Here is a 15,501-nt window from a genome sequence, read left to right on the forward strand (position 1 = left end):
TTTCAATATCAAAATTGATGCCTATTGTTGGTTTTTACTTTACTATCTTGGATTCAATGGACATTTCTTAAAGAAACTTCCATCGTTCACTTCTATAAGTAATTAAAAATGTTCCTGTCTTCTGCTTCACTTGGCTAAAACTTCCACTATCAACAATAAAGTAATTACAATACTTTTAGCGTCGTTTCTTTACTTAGCCGAAGACTGTTTGGCGCTGTTCCAGACTGGACACACTTGTTCCGGTGTATACACAATTTACCCGACAGGGGGCGCTAAAACTGATGTCGTATGCGATATGAAAATAATGGGAGGAGGCTGGACAGTAAGTTTTTTTTTTCACTAAAACAATAAAACACAACATTGATTTGTATAGTTCCTTTTGTCGTTTGGCTGTGAATAGCACATTAAATACAAAGCTGCTATCGCCCGAAGGGAAAGAAATACATGAATCGAGTGATAACAAAAAACTGATCATGCTGACAGTTCCAACTAAATAGATAAATAGTATTCTCTTTTATTGGTTGTCATATATACTTCTACAAACATCAGATTTGGAAATCATAACTTAAATACATAAGTCTTGATGTGCTCTGATGCAGATTTTTTATTAACTTACTGCATTGATGATGACTACAAAACTATTTAGTTAAAAAGAATACAGTTAATACAATTTCTATTTTCAGGTTTCAAAATGTCTGCTTTCGTAAAATACTATTTTCTTTTCCAATTTTATAGCTTATTCAGAATCGTTTTGATGGGTCAGAAAACTTCAACAGGAACTGGGCCGATTATAAGAATGGATTTGGGTCGGCTGTCGGTGAATACTGGATTGGTGAGCGTTTATTCCGATTGTTCATGCATTGTTCAAATCCTTTATATCATTAAAAATTGTACTAGTAAATAATTGTGGGTTTTTTTCAGCTTTACGACATATTTTGCTTGTCTAAAATGTATTCAATTTTATCAAACAATATTTCCAGCATTCAAGAATGTATTCTAGTTGACTTAACTAATTTGTGAAAAGTAGTGTTAAATAAACATAGTCTATGATAAAGAGTATTACATTACGAGGACAAGTATTTCATTTATGTATTTGTAGGTAATGGCGTCATTCACGAATTGACGAAAAACTCCAGCTCATTGTACATTTCAATCACCCTTAATAACGGAACAACTTTTTTTGAACTGTACGAAATATTCTCAATTTCGAGTGAAGCTGATAATTACAGGCTATTTATAGGAGGACAGGCCACTGGAACTCTCGGTATGTTATCACTCACTATAACGAACGTGACTTTATAAACTCTATCTCTAAACGTTGAAGTTGAAAATCTCTAAAATATATCAACGAAGGCAGAAAAGTAGTTATTTAAATTGTCGATGTAAGCAACTCTTATTCTTTTATTATTCGTGAAAGGCCTCTAGAAATAGTTTGTTGGGGTGAGGAAATGTGTTGATTTTTTATATAACCGTTTTTGAATAAACCTTTTTACCCGTTTGTATTATGATAACAAAACAGAGGTTTAAAAATTCACCATGAAATAGAGAACTTTTTTTTTTAATGATTTTATTTGAAATTACATACAAATTGCTTAAGGTTATACCTCAGGGGCCCCCTGGATCGGTAACTATGTAGCAAAAAAAAATGAGGATACCTTATACATTTATATTTTTACAAAGTAAAGTTAATAAAGTGAAGTATTATAATTATAATTATAGTAGATCATACACATATCTAACTTAACAGTGCGAATTTATCATTTTTTTCTTATGTAAAGATTTATTGAAAAAAAAATATATGAAAACAATTCTAAATGGAGAACTTAGATAACCTCTAACTTACTTATATCACAGATTTCCAATGTCAGGAGACAAAGAATTGGTCCACCTATAGGAAAAAAGAATTTACAGTTTTATAGTATTAAAATATATTACGTATTGAAAAGCTAGTTATGGGAGCGTGGATGATCAAATTCAGCTTTTAAAAACATGTATTGTCACTACGGAACACGTCCAGAACAGCTGTCGATTTGTGCTTTACTCCTGCATTTCAAATACATTAAACTGCATATAATTCGTCATCTAGGCTGCTTTCAACTGTTAACTCGTCTTTCACAAAAGGAAACATTTAAAGTTCCAAGTGCTTCTTAACATTTTTTTAAAACAAATCCATTGTCTTTTGCCATTTCATAGTTCCTTCCAATGAAAGCTTATGCTAACAAAACACGAATGCATGTATAATCTTTTCTTTAGCATTCTCATGCATATTGCTGTTGAATCTATGTTTTCCTGAGCAAACCCCGTATTTGTATAACTCTCGCTATATATGCTGCATGACGGTATGCGACCCCATTTTCTAGTCATTGTCATTGAGCCCAATCTATAGTTCTTAGCTCAGATTTGTCCGCTGTCTGTTGTAAGCGTCGTTGTCGTAAACTTTATTACTTTTTCATCTTCTTCTCCAGAACAGCTGGGCCGATTTCAACCAAACTTTGCACAAAGGATCACTTAATGAAGGGGATAAACGTTTGTTTAAATTTAAGTCCAAATTTGTTGGTATTTAAAAAAATCTTTTTCTCAAAAAGCACATAGCAAGAAAAGCTAGAAATCGTGCGGAAACATCATCAGGTAGTGTAGATTCATATTTCTTCAAATCCTGGTCGACTGTGGGTAGGGTGGGGCCACAATGTGTGGATGTCTGTTTACCTAGGAATATATAGAGAAAATCTTTAAAAAGCTTCTTCTTGAAAACTATTAGGCCAAAAAAGCTCAAATAAGTGTGAAGGCATTATTTCAACAGAGTAGAATAACAAACACGTGTGATGGCAGTTTTTTGTCATGGCTTTACTTTAGTAGTATAATAAATGGCAAAGAATACAATATATAGAATAAGACGTCAATGAACAATGAATTGAGGTATCAATGGTTAAACAACGGTCACAACAAAAATGATCAATGAAGTTTGATAAATGTTCAATATGGTTAAATGACAAAAATTCAATGTCAATCAATGTATTATGCACAATGGTCTACGCCTACTTTTTCAATAGTATATGACGTAGAAAAACAATGACAATGACAAAATGACGGAAGCCCATATTATTGGCCAGAGACACTGGAAATAAACAGAATCTGCGGCGGGGCTTCATGCAAAATTCGGCCATTTGTACGAAAGCATCAAGATGACTTGCTTGATGGTTGCGGACATCCGCCATAAGCGGGCAAATTTTGCCCATGCCATGACAAAACTGCTTCATGAATGTAAAGGAGGAAAAGTATCAAGGTTTTCAAGCAATATTTTGTACAGACAGATTGAATACCGTTCAAAAATAAAGTTTGAGCACAATAAGAGAGATGAGTGCCATCAGGGTATAAATTTGAGTTGTAAATCTGGGTAATTGATATAGCCCCCATTTCTAGCAATGACGAAGTTTGACATGGAACTGTTGATCCTAACGCGTGCTGTCTGCTGCTATGTGCGAGAACATATGACGGTAATATTTTCTTGGCAAGATCTGTGGCCAAATAATTCTACAATTTGGCCGCATAGAGTGGATATTGGTAACTGTCAGTTTCATGTATTTTTGAAGGCGACGGAAGGACATAGTACCAATACTGATACCCCCACAATGAATCATTAGTAGATCTGGATAACCAAACTGTTGGACTAGATCACGAAAGCCTGGCTCAACGTCCTCCCACACCATTCCTTTCTTGCCGAACCACATTATGGAAATATTGTGAGGCTCCAGATGTAGGTCCTGATTTTTGTAATTGGTAAATGAGTACTGATAGGCGTAGCAGATCAAGGATGAACCCATTATCCATACTGTAGTAGGGATACCTGCAAACTTAGCATACTATTAGAAAACAGTATTATTTTGTGTTGCGAGGTACATGTACTTATATTCGAATGCATAAATAAACGGCATTCGATTTCCAACGGCCTTTGATCTTAATTTCTTCTTCAGGTATACCCTGTAGAAACACATGCGTTGCACTACCAGTGCGAAATGAATGGGATTTAAAAGATGTGGTATCCAGACCAATGAATTTTATTGTTTTGTGTAGGATTGAAGTAAACTGATATGATGTTAGGGGTTTTGCATTCAAGTGGCAGAAGAATGGGCCTGAAACATTAGGTCTTATTGATAGGTATTGATTCAAATGAGTAAATAATGTTGTTGTTTGTGTGTTTAGAGGTATTTGGATTGTGGCACCCTTGCCCAGTTGGTCAGTTTTAGAGCCCTTAATCTGAACCATGATTTCAGAGTCTAATAAATGAATGTCAGTCTCAAGTAACACCACTGCATTCCTTCTCGACACAGTAAATTCACTCACTCTCAGCAATGCAAAGAAGGCTAGTTCAAATGCGGTTGCAAACAGTGTAGTTTCATAAGAGTTAGCACAAACTGAAGACAATGCAGTAACAAGTTGGCCTAACAGGGGTAAAGTTATTGGTGCTCTAATATCTTTGGAGGGATTCAAGCGATGCATTCCCTCGAGCATCTTTTTGACGATAAATGTTTTTGTATGGTCAGTTTGGCCTTGCAATTGGAGCTGATAGCTTATACCGCTAATATAACATCTTGCAGTTGAATATGAAATGGAGTTTGATGCTAAGTATGCGATATAATTAACTAACTGGTGAACTGGTGGTGGCCAAAGTAGCGGTAAGGATAATTTATTACGAAATGTACCTAATGACTCGAGACCGCGCTGGTGTGTATCAGCTGTGTTTTAAGCTATGGCAGCAGATAAAATCGCATCTACGTGGGGTCTAAGAGGTTGAATAATTCGGTCGGGATCTGTGTAGGCTGAATGTTTGCATTCGGAGCAAGTGTTCTGAACTTTGTCCACTGAAAACGATAGATAGAGTATTTGGTTTATAATTTTTTCTTACTGTCGTTAAACATCGGATAAGCGAAATTTTTAAAATTATGTGCGTGATGGGTTTTCATACATACTCGAATGGGTTTCGGGTCACGTGGTCAGGTAATATAAATAGTAGGACCATGCGGTGGCGTGGCACTCTAAGCTCGCTCGCTAGTATTAATAGTTAAATGGCTGCAGATTGCATGGAAAGTGTTGATTTAGGACTATCAATCGAAGAGGCAGTTTCGTTATTTAGTTCCTCATTAAACAAAGCGCTGGAAAAGCAGAGTAATTTAATTGTGAATACCTTAACGGGGCTCACTGAGCAACTTGCAAAAAACAATACGGTGAGCAGTGCTGCGCACGTGGCAGAGACTAAACGCTAGCGAGCGGCGTACCTATGTAGTACTTGTTGGTTTTATTCATTTAGCGATTTATTGTTTTATATTCGGACGAACGTAGTGAGGGAGAATATAATTAAAATTAAAACCTAATCACAGAAGTTATTTTACCGATACATGTATTTACTAAAACTCTGTTTTTGACAAAAGGTAATCGGATGAGTCAAATACCAGCAGGGGATGATATCAATGGAGCAATGTTCTGTACACTGGACAGAGACAATGACAACCATATTAACGGCCATTGTGCAAGGGATCACTCTGGAGGATGGTGGTTCAATATCTGTCACGACGTCTACCTGAATGGACCGTACGGATCGCCATCTTGGAATCAACCTTGGTACCCTCTATTAAGCACGGGGGAAATGATTCAGAAAACATCTATGATGATCAGGCGAAGCTAATCTGCTAAATAAACAAGAAAGGGAGGAAGTAAGAGAGAGTTTTCGACTGTTATCGGCAACAGTTTCCTCAATATCACGAATTTGAAAAACTGTCATAGTATAATAATGATATAGTGATATTAAATTTAATACTTTTTAGATGTTTTAAATATCCAACGTTTCGAAGAATTAGATTGTTTATAGCAAAATGATATTGTTAATTAATGATACATTTATATCGCAAGTTAGATTTACATCCATCATGTATGTTTCTCTCCATTTCTTACTGAAATTTATTGTATTTCATAGCTCAGAAAACCTACAGGACTGAACTCTCCATGCCATTTTTATCAATTGGTTGAAACCTTCAGCAACCTAAGAAAAAATCACGGACTGCACGAAATATTCATGATCATCTCAGACTCAAATTCCCACAAAAGACTATTTTGCTGGTTCTGTTATCTAACGTTTTGATGTACATTTACAATTTTTTAGTTAATATTTCTTACTTTTTACGAACAATGTATTAGTAATTAGTATTGTTTAAAGAAAGAATGTAAATATAAATTATTAAAGGCCTTTTGATGATTCATGAAAGTTACATAACCCGATATTGCGTTTTTTCAGTAATGTAGCCACCTTCATATTCCTCATGAATCACCCAAGAAAGCGTATTATTTTTTAAATCATAATGGAATCCATAATCCTTATCGACAATGTATTTAAGAGATACATTAATAATAGGACATTCTGAATCCATCGACCCTTAATGATATATTAACCTTTATATATATATATATATATATATATATATATATATATATATATATATATATATATATATATATATATATATATATATATATATATATATATATAAAAGCACTAAAAATAACCAACGACACGAACAATAAAGTGAAATATTGTCAAATTTTCGGGACGACCCGTCCCTTCTTCAGGACAACAAAATAAAAACTACACATGAAAGAAGGAAAACATATATAAAAACTAAAAACTGTATAAACACCGGATCGAAACGTGGCAGCGACATCTTTGTATTAAAGATTTTAAGCCCGAGAAAGAAAAATCCCGTCCGACGCAGCGGACGGTCTGTGACACCCCTGCGAATGTGTTCGGAATGTTTTCTTTATCGTTGCTAAGTATGTAATAAATCCAGAGGTGCTCGAATGAAAGTTCACGAGACTTCACCGAGATTTGTTAAGTTCCTGTGAAAATTCGAGCGGAAGTATAAGTGTTCGGATAATATTCTCAAAATACGTAAGTACTAGTCGATTTTCATATCACATTCTTCTTTGATTTATGTTAAAACATCAACATCTTTTAAGATGTATGTCTTATTTCACTATCTAGCAGTTTTTTAAATTAAACAATGATATTCAGAACAGAGTTATCGTTCGTGTACAACCACATGTAGAGTGGTTGATAATATAAACATTGGGTTGCTTAATAAAATCATAGCCATGTTTGATGCTTGTTGTGTGCAATACTATGTTTTTTAAAAAAGGAATGGGTGAATGTTTTGCATAAAAACTTAGTGTATCGATCCATTTTCAATGAACATTCTGCATAAAATAGTACAGTCTGTTTCACTATTGATGTTATTACTAGGTCAGGCGCGGATCAAAAATTAATTCTTAGGGGGGGGGGAGATCTACTACGTATGTTAATTGTCGCAACAGCAGAAGAAAACTATTTTTGGTATTGTCACATTTATTTCTAGAACCCATTTTATCCACCAATTAATAAAGACAAAGTTTAAAATCAATAAACCTCCTGAATTTATATTTGACTACAAGTACCTAGATTCTCTAAAATAGACTATAAACACGAAGCACGATTTTTACTGCGAAACTGAAAGGGTCAAATAAAACCACGTGGTCTAAAATTAAAATGACAATAACATTCGCAGGGGTGTGTGAAGAAGTGCTAGAAGATAACGCGAACGAATTAATTTGCTAATTGGGGGTTGCTGTTAATTAAGTTGTACTAGTAAGAGAATTCGTAGTGAAGGTTTGTAGGGAAGATAGGCTCTGTAAAAGACCGCATAAATATACATAAGAGTGTAAAAACTAATGGGAGTTAAATAAAGAAAATAAAATGGATAAATGACAATTAAAAATAACAAAACCAAGGAACGAGCTCATAAGTTGAATAAATTACATGAATGAAAGTTTGTACATGTACCCAAAAGGATGATGATGGTGATATTGCTACGTTTAGTTGATGTTCATTTTGGTGAAGTCACTTAATTTGATCATGCCGTCAGGGCGGAATGACTTCAGTCTATGCATCCAAAATTTTTCTTTATTTTTTCTCTCCGTGTTCGTGTCGTTGGTTATTTTTAGTGCTTTTTTATATCTCATCTTATAAATGTGTATGTTTTGATCCGACACTATAGGTACATGTAACGAGTGTTGTTGGTTTGTTGTTGTTGGTTTGTTAGTGTTTCTTATATATATATATATATATATATATATATATATATATATATATATATATATATATATATATATATATATATATATATATATATATATATATCCTGACCCCCCCTCAATCAGGAAGTGCACAAATTACCAAAAAATGGTTAAGATCCCCACCCCTAAACCATATAATATATATTATATTCTTGTTCCTTGTGTCAAGGGGCATCTAATGGTAGGTAGGTCATAGGCTTTAGGGATGGCCCTGACCCCTCTCAAACAGTAAGTGCCGAATATCTTGAAAACAATTAAGAACCCCACCCCTTAACCAGTTATATTCTTATTCCATGTGTTAAGAGGCATCAAATGGTATGTAGGTCATGGGCCCTGGAGATGGTCCTGACCCCTCTCAAACAGGAAGTGTGCGAATATCTTGATAACGGTCGAGATCCCCAGGAATTTGAAATTACCATATATCTCAGAAACTGTTAAAATTCTGACCCCTAAACCATATATATTCTTGTTCCTCCTGTTAAAGGAAATTACATAGTATGTAGGTCATGGGCCCCGGGGGTGGTCCTGACCCCCCTCAAACAGGAAGTGCACAAATAACTTGAAAACGGTTTTGATCCCCACCCCTAAACCATATACATGTATATTCTTGTTCCTGGTGTCAAGGGGCATCAAATGGTATGTAGGTCCTGACCCCCCTCAAACAGGGAGTGCCCAAATATCTTTAAAACGGTTAAGATCTCCACCCCTTAACCATATATGTTCTTGTTCCTTGGGTCATGTTGGTTCACCTGATGTATAATAAAGGACTCCTGGGGAACATCATGAATCTTCAGAAATAAAAAATAAAAAGAATAAAAAATAAGTTCTAAATCTTTTTGTCTGTAATGTTTGACCCATGTAGGTCATCCCTACTTCCAATGATGGCTTTGTTCTTTTAGGAGACTTTATAATCGCCCCGATTATAATTACATCTTGTCTTTTATGTTTTTTTAATATTCAGTTTTGTTAATTTTCAGAGGAAATGAGAAAATATGCGTTGATGATGGAGCGCCTTCAGGTTGAAATGGGTGAGCTGAAACAAAACATCACTTTAAACAAAGGTAGTAGTACCGTAGTACATTTGTTTTATTTCATGAGCATTAGTGCATGTTTGAATTTGTTGAAAGCATGCTAGACAAAGGACGTGATTATTGGGATAAACTTATAACAGCTGGGCTTCTTTTTTTTACCTACCTATACATAACCGGACCATTTTTTTCTTTAATGGGACTTAGACACGGTTTGAGCTCAAAAATTTCATTTTTTTTTTTCAATTTTTTTATGTCTGGAATTATTAATATGGATGTTTTCAATGCTTGAACTTGTGTAAGTCAAATATTGAGTTACAAGCGAGTTACAGAGGTTAGAATTCTTTGTTTTGTAAACAAAGCTCGAGTTCTGTTAATGTTTAACTATTTGTTGTATTAATATAAGCTTCAACTTTAATATTGCTGTTTGTTGTGAAAATATTATTTATGAGCCCATTGAATCAGTCCATCTTGTTTCCCCAAATTGTTTTGATAAAGAAATAACAATATCTTTAATTTACAATATTTGTAAACAAATATTTTAAGACTCGAGCTTTGTTTACATAACAACAACTTCTTTCCTCTGTATCTCGCTTGTAACATGACTTTTAACACTCAAATTTTGGTGAATCATTCAAAATACAAAAGTAAACTATTTTACAGATAGAAATCAAAAATGAAATTTTCATCTGAAATCGTTTCCAGGTCCCTTTAAGAGACAAGTTGGTTTCCCCCTTATACACTGATGCTGTTTACCTGGTGTGAACTCGCTAAACCTTTCATATTGTCACTCGTCTATATCACGCATGCCACGTGACATACATTTTGTTAAGAGTGTTCGACGTGACTGTATATGCAATAAACGTTTATTCATGCGAATACATTTTTTTCAATTGTATTTTCAACGAATGTTATTTCTTTTATTGCTATGTATTTCCTCAACTGGTAAGATTTTGGCGACAAACAATGACAGTGTGATATATAAACGAGTATTGTGCGATCTGCTTAATTTCTTCATATACACATCCTTTATTGTATTCGGGCCCATCCATTCTATTGATGTTTATTCATAAAACGACAGGGTCACAAACTACAACGAAATTTGCTGATATTGGGTCCATAAAATTATAGACAATGCGTCAATCATTACAATAGAAAAAAAATCAGGATATTACAATTTCGTTCACTCTCATTTGAAAATCTTTGTAATTTTTTCACAATTTGTTGTATACTAGTATAAAATGACCACTGACACATGTAAAGGAATGTCATTCTTTATCAGCTCCATATTTTGTATATAATTTTAGGCACGCCCTCTTCACCTGTCACGTGTCCTATTGGATGGTCCATGTTTGAGACTTCCTGTTACATGGCTGTTAACCAGCAGCTGTCCTGGAACAACGCCTCGGTAACAACAGAATTTGTAATTTGTCCTTATCCTCTTACCTTCTTAATTCCCGACTTTTTATAAAATCATGAAATTGTAAATTAATTTTATGGTATTTTTCTACAAAGATAATTCAGATTTCAAAGTATTTTTTTTATCGTCATTTTCAGATGAAGTGTTTGATGTCTGGTTCAAAACTTGTGGAAATAGAAACAAAGGCGGAAAACGATTTTCTGACAACAAGCCTTCAAAACTTTAAGACCGGAGGTTTGATTTCTTGTCAGATTTTAAATAATGGTCTTAGATAGACGTTTGTTAACCACATGGCAGTTATTATAGAAGATAGTTATATGAAATAAGTTGTTTGAATCGTATATAAAAACATGTATTGCGTGGATTTATAAAATGTCGGATATGTTGATTTTTGCTCCTCATTCCCAATGAAAAAAAAATACCCATTTATCTTTAGAAGGCTAAAATATTTTGATTTGAAAATTTGACATTTTTAATGTGTTCATGTATTTATACCATATCTTGATTCAAAACATTAAAGAAAAAGCTAAGTCATTATTCTGTTACGCTTTAAAAAAAATAATACACCCAAAAGAATTAATTTGATTTCTGACACAATTATTCATAATTTTAAGAAAGGGGTAGGATAAATTTCTATTATAGTATATATGTTAAATCCCGGAAAAAGTGACCATGAAACTTTTAGTATATAAATAGTGCCTGTTTGGGAGGGTAACAGTTGAAATTGACACCCCAAGGAAACCATTGTCAACCGACGCGAAGCGAAGGTTGCCAATGGTTTTCGAGGGATGTCAATTTCAACTGTTATCCCACTAAACAGGCACTATTTATTTTATTATACTGAACGTCTTAATTTTAGAGAATTTTTTACTGTTTTACGTGAATTCTACAGCGAACCGTACGCGCATAATTTACGCGCATGTAACAATTCGTTGTGTTACCCGTTGCTAAGTGTGTTGCTAACGCTGAGGGTAATAGAACGGATTATCAACTGCGTCTAAACCAATCGGATTTCAGTATTTAACATGAAAGTATAATAATATTATATGTTATAGAGCGTATAATTTTATTAAGTATTTTATTGTTCTGTGGCATTCTGATCAAATTTTGAATAAAAAAATCAAGTCACATAGAATGATCAATCGGGAAAGGGGCTGCTACCTTCAAACTTTTTCTTCATACGCATTTTTTCTGAAATTTACTATAAAAAATTCAATAATGAAGGACCCCCCTCTCACCCTCCTCCACCCCCTCCCCCCCCCCCCCCCTCGATGCTATGTTTCTGAAACTCAGTGTGAATTTATAATTTTGTTTTAATAAAGTTATGCTTTCATCATGTAATAATGCGAATATTATTTTTGACTTACAATGCTTTTACTGTTCGTTATATTATTATACAATTTGCAAATAATTTCAATTCAATCGGTTCTTTAATTGTTGAAAACCATAAAAATAAATTATATTGCAGACGACATCTTAATGTGAATGTATTTAAAAAGCAGAGAAAGTTATTAAGGAATAATTTTACACTGCACCAAATGTTATTTGGCTTAAATTTATAGAGGGCTACTGGACAGGAGGTAAGGATGACGTCACGGAAGGTCTATGGGTCTGGATATAACCAAAGAGCAACAGCCATCTGCTATCTAATGCTAGTATATCTAGATGGAGTAACGGCTACACGCGTGATCTTGTAAGCGACTGTACATAGCTAAAATTTTGGATAATGATCAAATATCTTTTGTCAATATGTTTTAATGTTTTTGTTACTTTGTAAAAATGTTTTTTAAGAAAAACAACTGTATTACAATACTCATCTTATTTTTGGGCACAGTATGATTCGATCAATGTCAATAAAAAATATACACAATTAAAAAAACCAGATTTCAAATACTAAGCAAGTTAAAACAGGTGTTATTTCTAACAATACGTATTTCAGCATTAAGGTAACTGGAATGATTTACTCGTATATGTTTAGTTTAATTATATATTATCTAGGTTTCAAAACAAAAACAAGTAAATTAATGTAGAAATATAGTTTCAATAATATTTGTAATATGACGCTGCCTTTATTCCTTTTATGACGCTTATATTCATATGAAGCAGAATTAATTCAAAAGCTTGTGCAAGGAAAGAATAAAACACTTGCTGTGGCCTTCAACTCGACATTTAAATATATTGATGATGTTTTATCTATTAAGAAATGTTACTTTTTATTTTATATTAACTCGTCTATCCGAGTGAGATCGAAATAAAAGATACCACATATTCTTAGATTCTGTTTCATATTTGGATAGTTTACAAGAAAAAGACATTAATGGTGGCCTAACAACAAAGCTATAAGATAAACATGATGATAATTTTAATTTTTCCATCGTCAACTTCCCTTATATAGCAATATACCATCATCATCTGCTTATGGGATATATGTCCCTCAGTTTATTCGTTATGCAAGAGCATGCTCTGTCTTAAGCGAGGCAAGCTACAAACAAACAAGTTATTGGAACAAAAATATCAAGAATTTCAAATAAAATGATTTAAAAATAAAAATAAAAACGCAAGTTCAATGGTCGTTACAATGACATTGTCAGCAAGTACAGTGTTTCCTTAAGACACATGCTGACTGGCGTTTTTCATACTTTATACACCGGACTCACTACGGTTTCTTCCGTTTTTCATGATCATGACAATGAGCACACGGTGGGTGCGACCGGTCGGCAGGAGATGCTTACTCCTCCTAGGCACCTGATCCCACCTCTATCTTTTTAGAAGTCCGTGTTGCTCGGCTTTGAATCTGCAATTTGCTTCATGGATTTTTGAGCTGATTCAAATTTTGTCATTGTCATTTTCCATTTCTTCATTCGTTAATAAGAAAGCAGAACATCTTATATTTATCTAACTTTACAGATTAAAAGTAACTTAGGATTTAGAATTTTTCTTTTGTAATAATTAGGACCCCGCCCTCCGAGCGACCTATAGTGAACTGTATTTCCATTCCATCCGAGATCACTTGTCGTGAGCATATCGTCTCTCCACGTGGACAAAGATATTAACACGAACATAACATTTCATATCAAGGCATCAAGGACATTAGAAGCGTCTCTCTCTCTCTCTCTCTCTCTCTCTCTCTCTCTCTCTCTCTCTCTCTCTCATTGCAAAATATTAAGGATGTCAACAAGTACTCGACTATCGGTCGGTCACGACGATCATCGACTAAAACTTTTCAGTCGATTACTCGCTATAAAGGGAACAAAACATCAAAATATTTCAGGGTTTTTTTTACTTAATGCGGCGGTTTTTAGTTTTCGAATAAAAATAACATATTTTTAATCTCGGAAAGTTTGAGTCGTAAGTGACAATCTGTTCCATAGGTGTTCAATCGGTGTCCCTGGCTAATAATTGATTTCATTTTGTAGATCAAATTATTGTTTTGAATAGAAGTACTTAGAATGACATGTACTGGAGCTTAACCTCCACGCATGTTGCAAGAGAGGGATTAATATAAGCCTTATGGCTTGTTTCCCGATCTTACAATTGTAATTATCATCATGTAAATGTATTTGAATCTATAATGAATAAATATTGTTTAAACTAACCTCCCACGCTGTTAAACAAATCTTTAAAAAGTACGAGACCCGCGTCAAAGCGTCAATATTTACAACAGGGGGAGATATGCTTTGTGCGCCAAGAAAATCAAACCCAAAACTGTCTTACAAAACGTTTCCTAAACACAAATCAATGAGACCTGCTGTGACGGCTAACGACTTTCTCGAGTACTTCAAAACCCTAGAGGGGACCACTCTAACAGAAGACCTGCATCCGAAACTGGATGAAGAATCAATGTTTGAAGAACTGGAAAAAGAAATTGTATTCGAGGAAATTTGAAACGCAGTGAAAAACACGAAAAACGAAAAGTCTTGTGGTCCTGACATGATGTTAAATGAAACTTTTAAATATTACATAAATTTGCTGTTGCCATCTCTACATTATTTATTTAACAACATTTTAAACAAGGGTTTTCCCATCACTTTGGTCCAGAGCTTTCATCGTACCGATTCATAAAAAAGGCGACATCTCCATTCCGAACAGCTATCGTGGTAAGACCGCGGAACATTAACTGGCAAAATTGGAAATATACAGCTTACGTTAGTTTCACTTGTTACAGTCAAAACATTTGAAATGGGCGAGAACAAATTGACACGGACGTCTGAGAAAACATTGGATTAAAACTGTACATGTAGTTATAGGAAATGAATGTGTTAATCGTTAGTAACTGTTTATTTGTGGTTAAAATGAATAAAAAGATAGACATATCAGCTTGAAAGAGATTTTTACTGGTATATTTAACCTTTGTAAACAAAAACAGTGCACGAGCCATGTTTACATGACGAAGAATTTAGAGCCATGTATCTTGCTTAAACCTCATCGACTGGCACCCAAATTTCATTTGATCATTAGAAATGCATTCCTAAAGCATTGTAAATAATAAAAACAGAAAGATAAAATTTGACCAAAATCGTGACCATGCCCCTTTAAGTACAATTGTAAATTCCTAGAAACTTGAAAAAAGTTGTTTTTGTAATCACAACGGCATTGAAGATGTTTTTTACTTTGTGTTAAAATGCCCCATTTACATTTAGATCAAGATACATTAAGAATTATTATGTTAAAAAACATCTATGTTCCAACTTGTCCAGTTATTTAGTTCAAACAATACCAAAGAGTTATGAAACCTTGGTAAAAAAAAATTCTATTGCAATCATATTAAATCATATTATCAGTATCATATATATCTATTGTATCTCACAATATTTTATATGATGTAATCATATATAAAAGTTGTATGTTGTTCTCCATAGCGAGAATGCACGCTCTGCAGAGACTCTGAAGTCTACT

The 15,501-nt window shown here is 34.0% G+C and overlaps 2 protein-coding genes and 1 long non-coding RNA gene across 4 annotated transcripts in view; all 3 read left to right on the top strand.

Annotated features, from left to right (window-relative positions):
- Positions 1-12,242, top strand: part of LOC136273825 (low affinity immunoglobulin epsilon Fc receptor-like) — a 42,047-nt gene extending 29,805 nt beyond the window's left edge. The window contains exons 2-5 of one of the 2 annotated variants that reach the window (XM_066079419.1): positions 9,135-9,185; positions 10,493-10,593; positions 10,743-10,839; positions 12,168-12,242. In XM_066079419.1, the coding sequence (XP_065935491.1) occupies positions 9,135-9,185; positions 10,493-10,593; positions 10,743-10,839; positions 12,168-12,226 (308 nt within the window). In that variant the 3' untranslated portion in view covers positions 12,227-12,242. Of the gene's footprint in view, positions 1-9,134; positions 9,219-10,492; positions 10,594-10,742; positions 10,840-12,167 lie in introns of both variants that reach the window. The other variant, XM_066079418.1, reaches the window with a different exon arrangement.
- LOC136273826 (ladderlectin-like) overlaps positions 1-12,874 on the top strand; it is a 54,262-nt gene extending 41,388 nt beyond the window's left edge. Inside the window, exon 6 of the mRNA XM_066079421.1 lies at positions 12,238-12,874. The gene's annotated coding sequence lies outside the window, so the exon portion shown is untranslated. The remainder of the gene's footprint in view (positions 1-12,237) is intronic.
- LOC105330342 (uncharacterized) lies at positions 736-6,339 on the top strand. Its single transcript, XR_010711564.1, has 4 exons — positions 736-832; positions 1,100-1,264; positions 5,427-5,708; positions 5,969-6,339. It is a non-coding gene; the product is annotated as an uncharacterized lncRNA (long non-coding RNA).
- Positions 12,875-15,501: the final 2,627 nt, after the last annotated feature.

Source organism: Magallana gigas, chromosome 3 (assembly GCF_963853765.1).
Source record: "Magallana gigas chromosome 3, xbMagGiga1.1, whole genome shotgun sequence".
NCBI classification, from domain to species: Eukaryota; Metazoa; Mollusca; class Bivalvia; order Ostreida; family Ostreidae; genus Magallana; species Magallana gigas.